The sequence below is a fragment of the Citrus sinensis genome, chromosome 7 (genome assembly GCF_022201045.2).
Source record: "Citrus sinensis cultivar Valencia sweet orange chromosome 7, DVS_A1.0, whole genome shotgun sequence".
Lineage (NCBI taxonomy): Eukaryota > Viridiplantae > Streptophyta > Magnoliopsida > Sapindales > Rutaceae > Citrus > Citrus sinensis.
This window is the reverse complement of record NC_068562.1, coordinates 679529-696349: the sequence shown is the minus strand read 5'-3', so window position 1 is coordinate 696349 and position 16821 is coordinate 679529. Positions and strand designations below refer to the sequence as shown.

Genomic DNA, 16821 nt, shown 5'->3' with positions numbered 1-16821 from the left:
TTGTCATTATCATGCTGTTTATTGGCTTCAATTGCTTGAAAATTCTTACTGATGAGGTAACATTCCACTTTGTTATGGTTTTTAGATAGGTACTGCATTTGATTTTGGTCTGAACTTTTTCATTATTTATCTGGGATCTTCCTTAAGAATACTGATAGTAAGTTACCATAGGTTATATTATCATTCATGAGTAATTATTGAAAATTTCCTTCTCGGTTCTTTACTTGCATCAGGAAATTCATAATATTATCTAAATGAAGTTGCTAAAATTTCCTTTTTGGAGGATTATTGTCCCCTTTTTGTTTTATATGCTCTTCCATTATTAACTTATTCGTGTGTGATCTCATTGTAATCTAAGCAGGAGGACCATAAGTTTTGGCAAGCCTTGAAAATAAGGAATTCTAAGAATAGACTTAGAAAGATTTTGGATCCTGCACAAAGAGAACTATGTGTAAAGGTGATGGAGAGATTGATGTTCCTGATAAAGATAGTGAATAAACTGTTAGAAAGAGAAGAGATGGTTGTGGTGCTCAACAACCAAATCTGACTATTGAAGGCATGAAAATGATATTAGAACAAGAAATTCATTTGGTAAAAACCATCACTTATTATTAAGAAACATTTATATTGTGTCATCAATAACCAATAACAAAAGATGTGGAAGTATACATGAATCTATAATACTTAATTGCCATCTAGAGTTGTGTTGTTAGTCTTCCAGATCAACACATTCTCATAGAGAATCCTTTCATTTTTTCTGCGTTCTCTCTCTGATGATATGATGCAAGCAGAGAATATAATGATATATGTGACCTGAGGATCATGATCACTTATATAGATAACTTTTCTGTTATATTTAAATATTCTTATTTCAACCCAACATTAAAACATAAATTACCCTTACGTCTCTGCACATCAAAGGCACACACCCTATCCGATGCATTAAAGTCAATATTACTAAAAATTTTAATAGATTACTTTTAATTAGGCTTGCCCTAATATAATAGTTCATAACACATAATTATTCACATATAAGTCCAACATTAGATTAAAATCCAACAATACTAAGTTAAAAATCCAATAGATAATTGCCAACTACCATGCTTAAAGGAAAAGAAATGATGATCAGAAACAAGTTCCTGAACTTCTTAAAAGAAACTCATTCGTTCATACCACATGCAATATGATTATATCTTCATTTTAAGCCACATGTTTCATGACGTTGACATCTATTAAGTGTTTTTTTAGTGGTTAGTGTTCCGAAGAGGATAAGTGATGAGGTTGGAATCAATGAGTTCTCAAATCTCTATAATTGGTTCTATGCTCTTTTTATTTTGCATATAGAGGAGAGAAAACAAAGAGGAAGAGAAGTTAGCGATTTCCACCATATTCAACTTCCCCTCAACTTCTCTTTATATAAACACTAGTATCAATAATTGTCAAAGTAATGGTTACTTTTATATGGGTCAAGTTGGATTGGGTTGGGTTAGTCCATCATGAGTGACTCGTTAGACAACTTGTCCAAGTCTAATTGTTCAAAATAATCATATTATTATTTTGAATACAACATACTACACGTGTTAATAAATATAAAAAAGGTGGTTAAATCTAAAATGTCCTATATGTTTTTTATTTTAATTTTTGATAGAAAATGTTCTATATGTTTGTGGAAATAATATTGAATAAACAAGAGATCTTATCTTATTCCTAAATGATGCGGGATTCAAACTAAAGTTGTAATAAATTAACTCAGATTTAATTTAAGAAGCTTTGATGAAGTAAGATACATGCTTTCCTATTTTATTATTATTATTTTTTTAAACCCCTTAAAAGTGTTAAAATGAGTTTCTATAGAGGATTGAAAAATCCATTCCCTGGTCCGTTTCAAAGCAACACCTTCTCCAATTTCCGTCTTCTTTTGGGCTTTTGGCCGCTATCAAGGCAATTGCAAGAGGGTATTTTAGTCAGTCCACTTAAACAAGGTCGGTCTCGTGACCTAGGCGGCTTGTTTCGTCTATAAATATGCCTTTGGGGATAGCACTTTCACTCTTTCGATCGCAGAGGATTCAGAGAGACCTCTATCGAATCAATATCCCTCGATCTCTCTGTGTCAAATAACAACGGTAACCAACCCAAAAAGTTTTTACGAAATAGAAACTGAGAAAAGAGGAAAAAAGCAACAACATAAGTTATTATTAAGTAAAAAATTTCTTTTTAAATAATTAAACTATACTTCCCAATTTTTCAGAAACCCTAGAATAGGGTTTTCTACATTCGATCGCCATGGATACGCGATTTCCATACTCCCCGGCGGAGGTGGCCAAGGTCCGCATGGTCCAGTTCGGCATTCTCAGTCCCGATGAAATTGTAATTTCCTCTCGAATATCTCTTTTGTAATTCCTAGTAGTTTGTTTGGTTGCTGAGGATAAACGGGAAAAAAGGGGAGGAAAAGGGGGAAATTGAACTTTTGAAGCTTGTGAAGAGCACTGGTTTCACTACTCGTTGTGAAAATGTGTTTTTTTTTTTTCTCTGTATCATTTTTCCTATGATATTTTTGGACACTGAAGACACTGCAAATGGTTCTTGATAGTTGATAATTTTTTTAACGGTTGATTGAATAATTGCTATTTGGTTTATACAGAGGCAAATGTCAGTGGTACAGATTGAGCATGGTGAAACTACCGAGAGAGGGAAGCCGAAGCCAGGAGGTTTGAGTGACCCTAGGCTTGGTACAATTGACAGAAAGATGAAGTGCGAGACTTGTACGGCCAACATGGCGGAGTGCCCTGGTCATTTTGGGCATTTGGAGCTTGCTAAGCCGATGTTTCATATAGGGTTTATGAAGACTGTGCTCAGCATCATGCGATCTGTTTGCTTCAATTGCTCAAAAATTCTTGCTGATGAGGTAGCCCTTACCATTCGTTGTGTTTTTAAGGCAGATATTGTGTTTGTTCTGCCTTCTTCGTAGAAGGATTCTGGTTCTTGATTTTAAAATCCTTATTTTGATTATCAGTAGTTATAGATCACAATGGGTTTTAATTGAATTTTTTCCTACTTGGCTTTTTTGCTAGCATCAGGGGATTCCAAATAGTATTTGATATCAGACATTTGCATCATTTTCAGAGAACTCGTTAGATTCTTAAAAACTGAAAAATTGGACATTTTAAATGTTAATCATTTGGCACACATATGACAAACCTTGATTAGGTAGATGTAAATAATTTTTTATTCATGCATGCAGGGTTGACCTTGTGCAGTTAAAAAAATAGATGTGGTCAATTTCACCATTAGACATTGGGAAACAGGATTTGTAAACGAGTTATGGTTTTGGAGTGGATTGTGGTAGGCTTTCATATATGCATTTTGACGCAGGCCTTCCATGTGGACTAGGTTATTTAAACTGTTGGAATAATCCTCCCTTTTTCATTCTATTTGGTTTCTCATGAGGTTGATGAGATGAATCTTGTTATTCCTTGTATGCCTTATTCCTTCTTCCTCCCTTGGAATTCTAGTATATTATTTTCTGCTTCATGCATGATTTACTTCTTGTTCAAGCAGGACGATCACAAGTTTAAGCAAGCCTTGAAAATTAGGAATCCCAAGAACAGGCTTAAAAAGATTTTGGATGCATGCAAAAACAAAACTAAATGTGAGGGTGGTGATGAGATTGATGTACCTGGTCAAGATGGTGAAGAACCTCTTAAAAAGAACAAGGGTGGCTGTGGTGCTCAGCAACCAAAGCTGACTATTGAAGGCATGAAGATGATTGCGGAGTACAAGGCTCAGAGGAAAAAGAATGATGATCAGGAACAACTTCCTGAACCTGTTGAAAGAAAGCAGACACTTACTGCTGAAAGGGTATCTCATTCCAAATTCAGTATATACCTATCCTCATTTTCACCTGCTTGTTTCGTGATTCTAACTTTTTTGACTGGATTTCAGGTTCTTGGTGTTCTAAAGAGGATAAGCGATGAGGACTGTCAACTCTTAGGATTGAATCCTAAGTATGCTCGTCCAGATTGGATGATTCTGCAGGTTCTTCCAATTCCTCCACCTCCAGTGAGGCCCTCGGTGATGATGGATACCTCCTCTAGGAGTGAGGCAAGTCCCCATTTCATATTTTTGTATTCACTTTTCTAGGATTGTTACCTTAATCCCAACTTTTGTCCAATTTACGGTGCAATAATGAAATTTTATTAATTAATGTTCAAGTATTCTTAAGGTGAATAACAACAACATCAACAACAACAGCAACAACAACAATAATAATAGTAATTAAATTCTCTATCGCGGACATCCTTATTTTAACAAAGTGAAGATGTCACTAACAGATAAAAAAACATAGATTTCTGTACACTAACAAGCAAAAAATAAAAAATAAAAAAGAGGAGGCTCTAATGTATGGAAATATCTGTTTTTTTTTTCTTTTTTTAATTTCAGTGGCAACAAAGTGACAATGTCCTTATTAGAGAAAGACTATATTGCTGCTCCCACTTTGACAATTGTTTGCTCGTGTTTTTAGGGTCAGCAGGTCAGGCAGGGCCTGCAGCCTCACTTTAACAAAATGATGATGCAGCTAAAATATATAAAAATACATATTTGAACACATTGGAGTCTGTTTTTTTGTTTGTTGCTGAAATCTGTGGGTTTTTTTCTTCTATTAGTGGCATCCTTACTTTGTTAAAATGAGGATGTCCTCATTGGAGAATTATTTTATATATAAACATATATAAAGATGTAGATGGCACACTTTTAAAATGTGCATTCTTACAACATCGTAAAACTCTGCATCTACATTTTAAAGAGTGCAAACATTTGTACCTGAGCATGACTATCTCTCGCTCACTCTTTCTATCTATCTATCTATATATATTCTGATTACTTGTTATTGCCAACTATAGGATGATTTGACTCATCAATTGGCAATGATCATTCGGCACAATGAGAATTTGAGGAGACAGGAGAGGAATGGGGCACCTGCACATATCATATCCGAGTTTGCACAATTGTTGCAGTTTCACATAGCCACATATTTTGATAATGAATTGCCTGGGCAGCCAAGGGTACGGTTGCTAACATGCACATGCATAAGTTGCATGCATATGCATATTTTCAATCTCTACTTATTGCTGGGGTTTATTCTCTGTTGATCAGGCTACTCAGCGATCAGGTAGACCGATTAAATCAATCTGTAGTCGGCTTAAGGCAAAGGAAGGGCGCATCAGGGGTAACTTGATGGGGAAGCGTGTTGATTTCTCTGCCAGGACGGTTATAACACCAGACCCGACTATCAACATTGATCAGTTGGGGGTGCCATGGAGCATTGCATTAAATCTGACTTACCCAGAAACTGTTACCCCGTATAACATTGAAAGGTATGTGTGCGTCAAATTTGCTATTTTTTTTCTACTATTTTTAGATGCATGTTGAATTGGAAGCTTTTTCATTTATATAACAGGTTAAAAGAGCTTGTTGAATATGGGCCCCATCCTCCTCCTGGAAAAACCGGTGCCAAATATATCATAAGAGATGATGGTCAAAGGCTCGATCTCCGTTACTTGAAGAAAAGTAGTGACCACCACTTGGAGCTTGGTTACAAGGTACTGTTCGGACTGGTTTAGAAATAGTTATTGCCTTTCCATAATAAGTGCTAACCATTGCTGATGTGGTTGCAGGTGGAGCGGCATCTCAATGATGGGGACTTTGTTCTTTTTAATCGTCAACCCAGTCTTCATAAAATGTCAATTATGGGACATAGAATCAAGATCATGCCATACTCAACTTTCCGCCTGAATCTTTCTGTTACATCGCCATACAATGCTGATTTTGATGGTGATGAAATGAACATGCATGTCCCTCAGTCGTTTGAAACTAGAGCAGAAGTTTTGGAGTTAATGATGGTGCCTAAATGCATTGTGTCTCCTCAATCAAATAGGCCTGTAATGGGCATCGTCCAGGATACACTTTTGGGATGCCGTAAAATTACTAAAAGAGATACCTTCATTGAGAAGGTAATAGTGATAACTATTTCACTTGGGCTAGGTTGCTTTAATGTTATTTCTTCCTGGTTGATACTCAAGTGTGATTTCCACTTCCTTCTGCAGGATGTTTTCATGAACATATTGATGTGGTGGGAGGATTTTGATGGGAAAGTTCCTCAACCCACAATTTTAAAACCTCGGCCTCTTTGGACTGGGAAACAAGTTTTTAATCTGATCATACCTAAGCAAATAAATCTATTCAGAACGGCTGCCTGGCATGCAGACAATGACAAGGGTATACTCACTGCAGGGGATACCCTAGTTCGAATAGAAAAAGGGGAGCTGCTTTCTGGAACGCTTTGCAAGAAGACCCTTGGCACATCCACAGGAAGTCTTATACACGTTATTTGGTAAGTCCTTTCGGTTTATGGTTAACAAGAGATATTTCAGCATTGCAGATTGTAGTCAAAAGTATGAGGTACCTAGAATTTTGGATATTCTAGTTATGTGATTGAGACCTGCCACAATATCTATCATTTTGGCTCATAGTGAAGGAAAATAATGTTTAACAGGCATGCCATGCTTGTATATTAGTTTGGGAGCCAAAAAATAAATATTGAATGAATATATTTGGAGAAAGAACATACATGTAACAGTGGAAAAAACCATAAGCTGTAGCCCTACCAAGTTTTATTCTGCTTTATGTCTAGTATGTAAAATACTAGGAGAGAGACAGGTATAACACCATTGTTAATGCTTTTCGTTGTTTTTAGTAAATTCTACAATTTTTAAACTTTTATTTTGGTCTCATGCATACAGGGAGGAAGTTGGTCCAGATGCTGCTCGCAAGTTCTTGGGACATACACAGTGGCTTGTTAACTATTGGCTTTTGCAGAATGCTTTTAGTATTGGAATTGGAGATACAATTGCTGATGCAAAAACAATGGAAACTATCAACGATACCATTTCTAAAGCAAAGAATAATGTGAAAAACCTTATTAAGCAAGCCCAAGACAAAAGCTTAGAGCCTGAGCCTGGACGGACTATGATGGAGTCATTTGAGAACAAAGTGAACCAGGTGCCTAACTAGAAGTCTAGAATTGCTTCTTTACTGACTCTTTTGTTCTGGTTCCTTTAGCTCATACTATTATATCTCCATTCTTCAGGTTCTGAATACAGCTCGTGATGAAGCTGGAAGTAGCGCGCAGAAGAGTTTATCAGAAAGCAATAATCTTAAGGCAATGGTGACAGCTGGATCCAAAGGAAGTTTCATCAATATATCACAGATGACTGCTTGTGTGGGGCAGCAGAATGTGGAAGGAAAGCGTATCCCATTTGGGTTTGTAGATCGGACATTGCCTCATTTTACTAAAGATGATTATGGGCCAGAAAGTCGAGGGTTTGTGGAGAACTCGTACCTGCGTGGGCTGACCCCACAGGAGTTCTTTTTCCATGCTATGGGTGGTAGGGAAGGTCTTATTGATACTGCAGTGAAGACTTCTGAGACCGGATACATCCAGAGGCGGCTAGTGAAGGCAATGGAAGATATAATGGTAAAATATGATGGAACTGTGAGGAACTCATTGGGTGATGTAATCCAGTTTCTCTATGGCGAAGATGGTATGGATTCAGTCTGGATAGAATCACAGACACTTGATTCTTTGAAGATGAAAAAGTCAGAATTTGATAAGGCTTTCAGATTTGAGATGGATGAAGAAAACTGGAACCCGAATTATATGCTGCAAGAATATATTGATGATTTGAAAACAATTAAAGAATTACGAGATGTTTTTGATGCAGAAGTTCAGAAACTTGAAGCAGATAGATACCAGCTTGCAACGGAGATAGCAACCTCAGGTGATAGTTCTTGGCCACTCCCTGTTAACCTTAAGAGACTTATCTGGAATGCGCAGAAGACTTTCAAGGTTGATCCGCGAAGGCCTTCTGATATGCATCCAATGGAAGTAGTCGAAGCTGTTGATAAGCTCCAGGAGAGGCTGAAAGTTGTTCCTGGTGAAGATCCATTGAGTGTGGAAGCCCAAAAGAATGCCACCCTTTTCTTTAATATCTTGCTCCGTAGCACTTTTGCCAGTAAAAGGGTGTTGAAGGAGCACAGGCTTACCCGTGAAGCGTTTGAGTGGGTTATTGGTGAAATTGAGTCACGATTCTTACAGTCATTAGTAGCACCTGGGGAAATGATTGGCTGTGTTGCTGCACAGTCAATTGGTGAACCTGCCACCCAGATGACTCTTAATACGTTCCATTATGCTGGTGTGAGCGCAAAGAATGTCACTCTAGGAGTTCCAAGGTTGAGGGAAATTATAAATGTGGCTAAGAAAATCAAAACTCCTTCACTCTCTGTATTTCTGAAACCTGGCGTTAACTCAACTAAGGAGAGGGCCAAGAATGTTCAATGTGCACTAGAGTACACTACTCTCCGTAGTGTTACTGAAGCTACAGAAGTATGGTATGATCCAGATCCCATGGGCACAATTATTGAAGAGGATGTTGAATTTGTCAAGTCTTACTATGAGATGCCAGACGAGGACATTGCACCTGAAAAAATATCTCCTTGGTTGCTTCGCATAGAGCTGAATCGGGAAATGATGGTTGATAAGAAATTAAGCATGGCAGCTGTTGCTGAGAAGATAAATCAGGAGTTCGATGATGATTTGACTTGCATATTCAATGATGATAATGCTGATAAACTCATCCTTCGTATTCGCATAATGAATGATGAAGCTCCAAAGGGAGAATTGAATGATGAATCAGCTGAAGATGATGTTTTCTTGAAGAAGATTGAGAGTAACATGCTGACAGAAATGGCTCTTCGAGGTATCCCTGATATCAACAAGGTGTTTATTAAAAAGGGTAAAACAACCAAATATGATGATAATGAAGGATTTAAGTCGGAAGATGAGTGGATGCTGGATACTGAAGGTGTGAATCTTTTAGCCGTTATGTGTCATGAAGATGTTGATGCGAGAAGGACAACAAGCAATCACTTGATTGAAATAATTGAAGTACTAGGAATTGAGGCAGTTCGTCGGGCGCTATTGGATGAATTGAGAGTAGTTATATCTTTTGATGGCTCTTATGTGAATTACCGACATCTGGCTATACTTTGTGATACGATGACCTATCGAGGCCACTTGATGGCCATCACTCGTCATGGCATCAACAGGAATGATACTGGACCAATGATGAGATGTTCATTTGAAGAAACGGTTGACATTCTTCTTGATGCTGCAGTCTTTGCAGAATCAGATTATTTGAGGGGGGTCACTGAGAATATAATGTTAGGTCAGCTTGCGCCTATTGGGACAGGAGACTGTTCATTGTATCTCAATGATGAGATGCTGAAAAATGCCATCGAACTTCAGCTTCCTAGTTATATGGAAGGTCTGGAGTTTGGCATGACACCTGCTCGTTCTCCGGTGTCTGGGACTCCTTATCATGATGGCATGATGTCTCCAGGTTACTTGTTTAGCCCAAATCTCCGTCTGTCCCCGGTCACGGATGCCCAGTTTTCTCCTTATGTTGGTGGAATGGCCTTCTCTCCTACTTCATCACCCGGATACAGCCCATCATCACCAGGCTACAGTCCGTCATCTCCTGGATACAGTCCCACGTCACCTGGATACAGCCCAACTTCGCCTGGATACAGTCCCACCTCGCCTGGATATAGCCCTACCTCACCAACTTATAGTCCAAGTTCTCCTGGTTATAGTCCAACCAGTCCTGCCTATTCTCCTACCAGTCCATCGTACTCACCTACTTCACCAAGCTATAGCCCAACCTCCCCAAGTTACAGCCCAACATCCCCAAGCTACAGCCCGACCTCTCCAAGTTACAGCCCCACTTCTCCCAGTTACAGTCCAACTTCACCAAGCTATAGCCCCACCTCACCGGCATATAGCCCCACCTCACCTGCATATAGCCCCACCTCACCTGCATACAGCCCCACTTCACCATCGTACAGCCCAACCTCTCCTTCCTACAGCCCAACATCACCTTCGTACAGCCCTACCTCACCGTCATACAGCCCCACTTCTCCATCGTACAGCCCCACTTCACCAGCCTATAGCCCCACTTCTCCTGGTTATAGTCCAACTTCACCAAGTTATAGCCCAACTTCACCAACCTATAGTCCTACATCCCCAAGCTACAATCCTCAGTCTGCCAAATACAGTCCGTCGCTGGCCTACTCACCAAGTAGTCCAAGATTATCTCCTGCCAGTCCGTACAGCCCTACATCTCCAAATTACAGGTAAGCCATAGTGCGATATGTGGTCAAGTCTAATGTTTGTGTTAAAAGCTGTATCCAATTTATTAGGTCTTGTTTTTGATAGAATTCTATATACTGAAATATCTGTTGAACCTAAGACTTGCTGTAGCTGGGGATTGGACTTGGATGGGTTTAAATTATTAATGATTTTATCTCTGTTGTTTTTAACATTATTATATCTGGATGATTATGTTGATGTATCTTGTAAGCAACTTTTCTTTTTACGCAGTCCAACATCATCTTCGTATTCACCGACATCTCCCTCTTATTCTCCTTCGAGCCCAACATACAGCCCTAGCAGGTAAGTTTATTCATGTTATTTGTGATGTTGACTGTATCTTACATGCATCTTTTCCTTTTTGGTTTGAGCCTTGACAATGGCTTTAGTGGTCATGGTCCCCAATATAGTATTATTGTAGATATGGACTGATTAGCGTGCGTTAATGCTTTTCTTTTTCCTTCCTTAATGCTTTTCTTTTTACTTTGCAGCCCATATAATGCTGGAGGTGGAAACCCAGACTATAGCCCAAGTTCACCTCAGTATAGGTAAGCAGATATTGAAATCCAAGTTCTAGAAAATTTTCTGCAATGTTGACTAAAACTTAGATTGCTTTTAATCAATTTGTTCTTACAATTCTTTTTTCTTTTGTGAAGTCCAAGTGCTGGGTACTCTCCCAGTGCACCGGGGTATTCCCCATCGTCGACTAGTCAGTATACACCACAAACAAATAGAGATGACAGTGCGACGAAAGATGACAAGAACACCAAAGGTGACAAGAGCTCACGTTAAGGCTTGAATGCCTGAGGTGTTGTACCGAGAGAAAACTCGGACGTGACAGTTCATTGGGTGTTATTTTGTTATTTTATCTTTTTAACTGCTGAATGCTATCATTCCAAAGGCCGGACTCTAAATCAGAGTCAGTACAGTTCAAGTTTATTGAGAGATTGTTACTGAGTTTACAACTTGTTTGTATAATTTATTTTTCCATTTAGCTGATAAAATTATTTGCAGATTGGTCTTCTTCTATGTTGTAAATGTTTAGTATTCAGTGTACACAGTTTTGGAGGATTTTCATGCTACACAATAATTTTTTTTTTCCTTAAATCGAGGAAACGTGTTTTTGTGGGCAATCTTCGATGACATATTGTAATAATACTGTTAAAATTAAGCTTTACAGGTGGTTTGGGGGGCTGATTGAAGGTGTTTATTGGCAAAATTATTATTATTATTTTTTTAAATTGAGGTTTAATTGTACTTCAGTATGAAAAGTTAGTAGAGCAAGTGTGAGAACTGGGATATTACGTCGAATGTCAAGTGCTGGCCGGTTACAACTCACACTTATTTGACCCGAAGAATTATTTGCGCCTATCTGTTTCCTAAGCTTTGAACCTTAAGCATTCGCAACTATGAGGCCTTAGAGAATGATAAATAGTGTGGAGAGACCATCAGAGACCATCTAAAATGAAAAGCAAGATTCTGGCATCCTTGGCCAAAGCTGCGTCCCTTGTCGCCACTACTCAGTCCAGCTGCTGGTAGAAAAGGATTTGGTAGTCCCATGGTATCTATAATTCCAGAGGAGGCTCAAAGACAGCCAAGGAATTTGAGCTTCGAACAGCAGGAACCAGCGTCACCGAACGTTTCATGCATGGGGCAAGTCAAGAACATGAAGAACAAGAAAAATAACAAGAAGAAGAAGAACATGATCAGACCAAAGGAAGTATTGCACCCAGCTCCAGCTCGGGACACAACACCAGTGTTATCTGCTAAAGATGTGAAGAAGAATGAACGAGTTTCTACGAGGAAAATTTTCAAGGGAGGAAAACAATGTGATGATGTTATTGTTGATCACAGGCCTCCTTTGCGTCGGATGACGAAATATGGGAGTAGCCTGTGATGGTGGTGGGTTGGCGAAATTGAATTGGAGGATATGAGCAGCTAGATCATCAAGAGGAAGTAAACGAGGTGATCATGCCTTGTTCTGCACAACCAAGGAAAGAAGTTAACATATGAAGGAAAAGAAACGATGCTCTTCCTGTTTCTCCTCAATTATATGTAAAAGTAAAACCTTTTGCAAATTGGCTGTGTACCTACAACTCTTTTCTAATTGCAATGTTGTATCATTACGAACTTCCAACTTCATTGGTCTGATATTCCACTACCAAAATGGCCATCGATCGTCACCAACTGCGCGGGAGCGAGGTTCGATCCCCATCTTGTTGAATTGCTACTGTTACTTTAAGTGTCCAGCTTTGTTGAGTTTCTAATTACCAGGTTAACCTACAAGCTTAATTAATGAGCTTATAGTGGTTAAAGGCCTAATTCCAAGCAACAATATTTAGACTTTGCATGACACAATTCAATCACGGAGTTAATAACAAGCTACCTTTTAAGTACAGTCCATATTAGACTTAATTTTGAAGAAAAGATCTTGAAAGAAATTAGAGTGAGACAACGATTTACAAATTAAGTATAGTCCATAATACTAATTTTGGGACTTTTGACTTTCAAAGTTCCTAGATCCTACCGGTTAAATGCAAGGTTGCTCTTTCCAGTTTCGAAATATCAGAAGGATACTTACGAAGTTTAATTTGAGATAACTTTTCTAAATATTTTTATCTAACATCACTTGTATATATACATACATATACAAGGATGCCATATTTATACACGCACACACTCAACACACATTAAAGGATGCTATAAATAGTCCTTCTTAGGTGCCTTTTTCTTTTTTCATGCCAACACGTTATTAACCCATATAGTTTAATAGAGTCAGTGTTCAAGTCATTATTTATCTGTGTCATTTAGTATAAATAAAAATTTTCATGCATGTGCGCTCTCATTTATTTATATATATATATGTAATCTCTCATGTGACAGCCCTCATTTTTCTTTCATACGGAGTTTAATAGAGTCAGTATGCGAACGCTATTAGACCATATAGTGTATTAGTTTAATAAGTATTATACTAATATACAATGTGGTGTAATATCGTCCCAGCACTTCATTACCCTCACAATATATATAATATCTTTTCATTATGCTAAGTATTACAAAATAACAAATCACTACACAAATTATTGAAAGATAACACTTTACTTCATTAACTTTTTAAAAATAACAATTTACTACGTTTCCGTCACTTATGCTAATCGACTTGTAAAATATCAATTTTATCCCTAGTTAATAACTCCAAAAATAAAAATAAAATTATATAAATCAATGCCGTGTGAATTTATAATTTTGTCTTACTCTTGGTACGAAACAACATTTCTGCTTAAATTTACAATGACAAGCAAATGACAATATTACCCCTGTAATTGATCCATCCCATGATCAATTATTGTAAATTGAAAAAAATGTAATAAATTGTTACTTTTAAAAAGTTAATATGGTAAAGTGTTACTTTTCAATAATTCATATAATTGACAAGTTGTTTTAGGAGAGAATATTAATAATTATACAAATTGGGAAACAAAATTTGTATATAAAATAATGTGACATATGTATGATGACATAATTGAAATTATCGTAATTTAAGAGGTTACTTATTTATCCTATTAATTTTCTTTCATATAGTAACATGTAAGAGGTCCACAATGATAAATTTATTGGGATGTGAATTTTGAAGGTGTTAGTTTTTACTATAGCTTGAGCGGCATAAATATATTCAGAATGCCGTCCTCAGAATAATAATAATAATATTAATTCTGCCGGCTACAAGGTTTCATTGAGGAATCAAGGAAATTATTCAAAAGTTACATTAAGGAATCAAGCATTAATCCATAAGTCAGAAACCTTTTTCCACAGACTGTGTCCAACATATTGACCCTGTCAAGTAAACTCTTTCAATCTTAATCTAAAAGCTTCCAAGCACAAAGTACCTGTTCGATTTTGATTAGAAGTAGTTAAGCAGCAGCAGCCAGCAGCAACAAAATAGATATTGAATTATGCTGGAGAGGAAATGGAAAATAAAAGGCAAGATTATGGCCTTGCTGCCAAAAGCAGCGACCCCATTGACGTTCCGAATAAGCCCACCACTGAGTCCAGTCAAAGCTGGAGCTGGAACTAGAAAGATACCCATTATTCCAAAGGAGGCTAGAAGAAAACCAAAGAATTCAAGCTTCGAACAAAAGGAGCCAGCCTCACCAAAAGTCTCATGCATGGGACAAGTCATCAAGAAGAAGAATAAGTGCAAACCCAATAGGCTTAAGCAACCACAACATGCAATAGTAAAAGAGGAGGAAGAGAAGAAAGTTTCCATTATGATGAAAATTTTCAAGGCCGCTAGCGCCAAGGGAGCTAATAAAAATGGTGGCGGTGTTAAAGTTGATGTTGCTGATCGTGACCATCGGAGTGGACCTGGGGTAGTGGTTCAAAGAGTGCCTTCTTTGAGTGAGATTAATAAGCATGCAAGTGGTCGTGGCAGCGGCAGCTCGTTGGAGCTTTTCGGCTGCAGAGTATTCGAAGAAAATTGTGAAGAACAAGGAAAGGTGAAGGGTGCCAATAATGCTATAAAGCCAAGGAAAGAAGTTAATTTGTAAAAGAGAAGAAACAAGGATCCTCCTATTCCTCTTCAAATGTAACGATTTTCCCACTGTCTCGTGCGGTTGTTTTGGCCTCTTACATGTATGTGGTGATATTGTCTTTTAACTTGTTAATTGGTTGATATTCCAACAATTTGGGACTAAAATTTAGTGATGTTCATGAGTACTGTGCGAGTATCTATATGTAGGAAATCAATCGATTCTTTTGCTTTTATCGGAGTTCAATGGTATATTGATTGGTTAAAATGTTGTCTCCATGTGCATGGACTTTAAGTAATGGATGAATAAACATGACACGTGCTGCTTTCAATTCCCTTTGCGAAATATTAAGCGACCAGTTTGATTAAAATCACGAAGTTCACAAAGAGACTTTATTAATTTAACCAATTGATGTATGTTGATTTACAATTTTCTTAATACTAATTTGATTATTAATTTAACCATATGTAAAAGAGATTCTACAAGGACAGATCAAGAACTATTTTAGGTACAATTAAATTTTTATTCTCAAACACATTTACTTTATTGAAAAAAAAATACTTATCTCTATCTAATTTTTTTTTTATTAAAAGAGGAATAATAGAGTCCATATGTGATGATTTAAACCCCATATTTTTACCGGGGTTAGAGCATGAATTAACCCCAAATGATAAGTTGATTATTCTATATTCAAAACATGAAGATCCGACCAAATTGTCAATTTTTTTTTTTTGAGAGAAAGTAATACTTTCATTCCATCAACTGTGTGAATAAGTACAAAATTTGGCCTGGAATATCATCCACCCAATATACAAAATCATTAAGTTCTAGTGCTAGCTTTGCAAGCGAGTGAGCTACACTATTACAATTTCTTGGAGTATATTGCACTTTTACATGCTTTAACCTTTTGATCTGATCATGAACCTCGGCTACAACCCAGAAAATCTCAGTTCTTGTACTTTTTTTACCAAACATTAAGCTTACAACCTCTTGCGCATCAGATTCCATGATCACTGGAATGCAGCCTGCATGCTCTGCTATCTCCAACCCAAACTGAGTTGCTTCAGCTTCTGCATAATCCACTTTATCCAGGAATATTGTGGTCTTCATAGCTGCTGCTACAACCTTGCCCTCTGGATTCCTTATGACTACTCCCAATCCAGTTCTTTGCTGATCAATCTTCACTGCTGCATCCACATTAGCTTTGAACCAGCCTGCTGGAGGTGGTTTCCACCTCTTTTGGACAACATCTTCATGCTTTGAGTCTTCTTGCATCAGTGGCATTTGGATTCTTCTGTAAGCTTGCACAACTGCTTCTGCTGCCGCAACTGATGATTGAGAATCTTCTCTTTTGTTTTTGAAAATGAGAAGATTCCTTGAATGCCATATACTTCAGCATAGTGCAGCCATCAGCTCCATGTCAGCCTTGTTTTTTCTCCCCGTCATAAATTGAAATAAACTGCATACATCCTTGTTTTTACACAGCCCCATTTCTTCTCCAAAACAAGTCAGCTGCCATGTTTTTTTTGAAACTTTACAAGCAAAAAGAGCATGAAAAATGGACTCTCCCATTCCATAACACCTCTGGCACCGCGGGAATTGCACCACCTTCCTCTTCCACAAATTTTCCATAGTTGGCAACAAATCATTGAAAGCTCTCCACATGAAAATCTTTACTTTTTCTGGAATTTGAAGGTACCAGATAGCCTTCCAAAAATTCTGCTTCTCCTCCGAACAACTGGCCATGTCTGGGGTTTTCATCTTTAACGCCAATTGGTAACCACTCTTCACTGAGTACTCTCCCTTCTTGTCATAGTGCCATACTACTTGGTCTGGATTTGGTTGCCGTGGGAGGGGGATTCTTGTAATCTGCTCTGCATCAACTCTCAGAAAATTCTGTCGAATCAGCTCTTCATCCCATTCATGCTTTTCATTAATGAGCTCCGAAACAGCTGTCTCTGAATGCAATTTGGGGGGGGATATCAGCTTGAAAGTGTCAGGTCTTGGAAGCCATTTACTCTGATA

The 16821-nt window shown here is 37.8% G+C and overlaps 4 protein-coding genes across 4 annotated transcripts; 3 read left to right on the top strand and 1 right to left on the bottom strand.

Annotated features, from left to right (window-relative positions):
- The first annotated feature begins 2040 nt into the window (after positions 1 to 2040).
- Positions 2041 to 11291, top strand: LOC102617026 (DNA-directed RNA polymerase II subunit RPB1). The gene is made up of 14 exons (XM_006466965.4): positions 2041 to 2367; positions 2642 to 2905; positions 3559 to 3858; positions 3943 to 4101; positions 4902 to 5063; positions 5155 to 5375; positions 5459 to 5600; positions 5676 to 6011; positions 6105 to 6391; positions 6801 to 7059; positions 7148 to 10251; positions 10499 to 10570; positions 10759 to 10815; positions 10924 to 11291. The coding sequence occupies exons 1-14, from the start codon at positions 2284 to 2286 to the stop codon at positions 11057 to 11059; spliced, it is 5583 nt and encodes a 1860-aa protein (XP_006467028.1). The 5' UTR covers positions 2041 to 2283; the 3' UTR covers positions 11060 to 11291.
- A 153-nt stretch (positions 11292 to 11444) lies between these two features.
- On the top strand, positions 11445 to 15053 carry LOC112496193 (uncharacterized protein At1g76070-like). The gene has a single exon (XM_052431621.1). It carries the CDS (start codon positions 14221 to 14223, stop codon positions 14812 to 14814), a length of 594 nt encoding a protein of 197 aa, XP_052287581.1. The 5' UTR covers positions 11445 to 14220; the 3' UTR covers positions 14815 to 15053.
- On the top strand, positions 11826 to 12164 carry LOC107174322 (uncharacterized). Its single transcript, XM_015525105.1, has one exon. The coding sequence runs from the start codon at positions 11826 to 11828 to the stop codon at positions 12162 to 12164; it is 339 nt and encodes a 112-aa protein (XP_015380591.1).
- Positions 15054 to 15546: 493 nt separating the features above from the next.
- On the bottom strand, positions 15547 to 16080 carry LOC107174324 (uncharacterized). Its single transcript, XM_015525110.1, has one exon. It carries the CDS (start codon positions 16078 to 16080, stop codon positions 15547 to 15549), a length of 534 nt encoding a protein of 177 aa, XP_015380596.1.
- Positions 16081 to 16821: the final 741 nt, after the last annotated feature.

Bases quoted from the DNA above. Each gene is read 5' to 3' on its own strand.
- LOC102617026 (XM_006466965.4), top strand. From the start codon at position 2,284: ATGGATACGCGATTTCCATACTCCCCGGCGGAGGTGGCCAAGGTCCGC. The intron at 10,571-10,758 runs GTAAGTTTATTC...TTTACTTTGCAG, and splicing joins CCAACATACAGCCCTAGCAG to CCCATATAATGCTGGAGGTG. The intron at 10,816-10,923 runs GTAAGCAGATAT...TCTTTTGTGAAG, and splicing joins CCAAGTTCACCTCAGTATAG to TCCAAGTGCTGGGTACTCTC.
- LOC107174322 (XM_015525105.1), top strand. From the start codon at position 11,826: ATGGTATCTATAATTCCAGAGGAGGCTCAAAGACAGCCAAGGAATTTG.
- LOC112496193 (XM_052431621.1), top strand. From the start codon at position 14,221: ATGCTGGAGAGGAAATGGAAAATAAAAGGCAAGATTATGGCCTTGCTG.
- LOC107174324 (XM_015525110.1), bottom strand. From the start codon at position 16,080: ATGCCACTGATGCAAGAAGACTCAAAGCATGAAGATGTTGTCCAAAAG.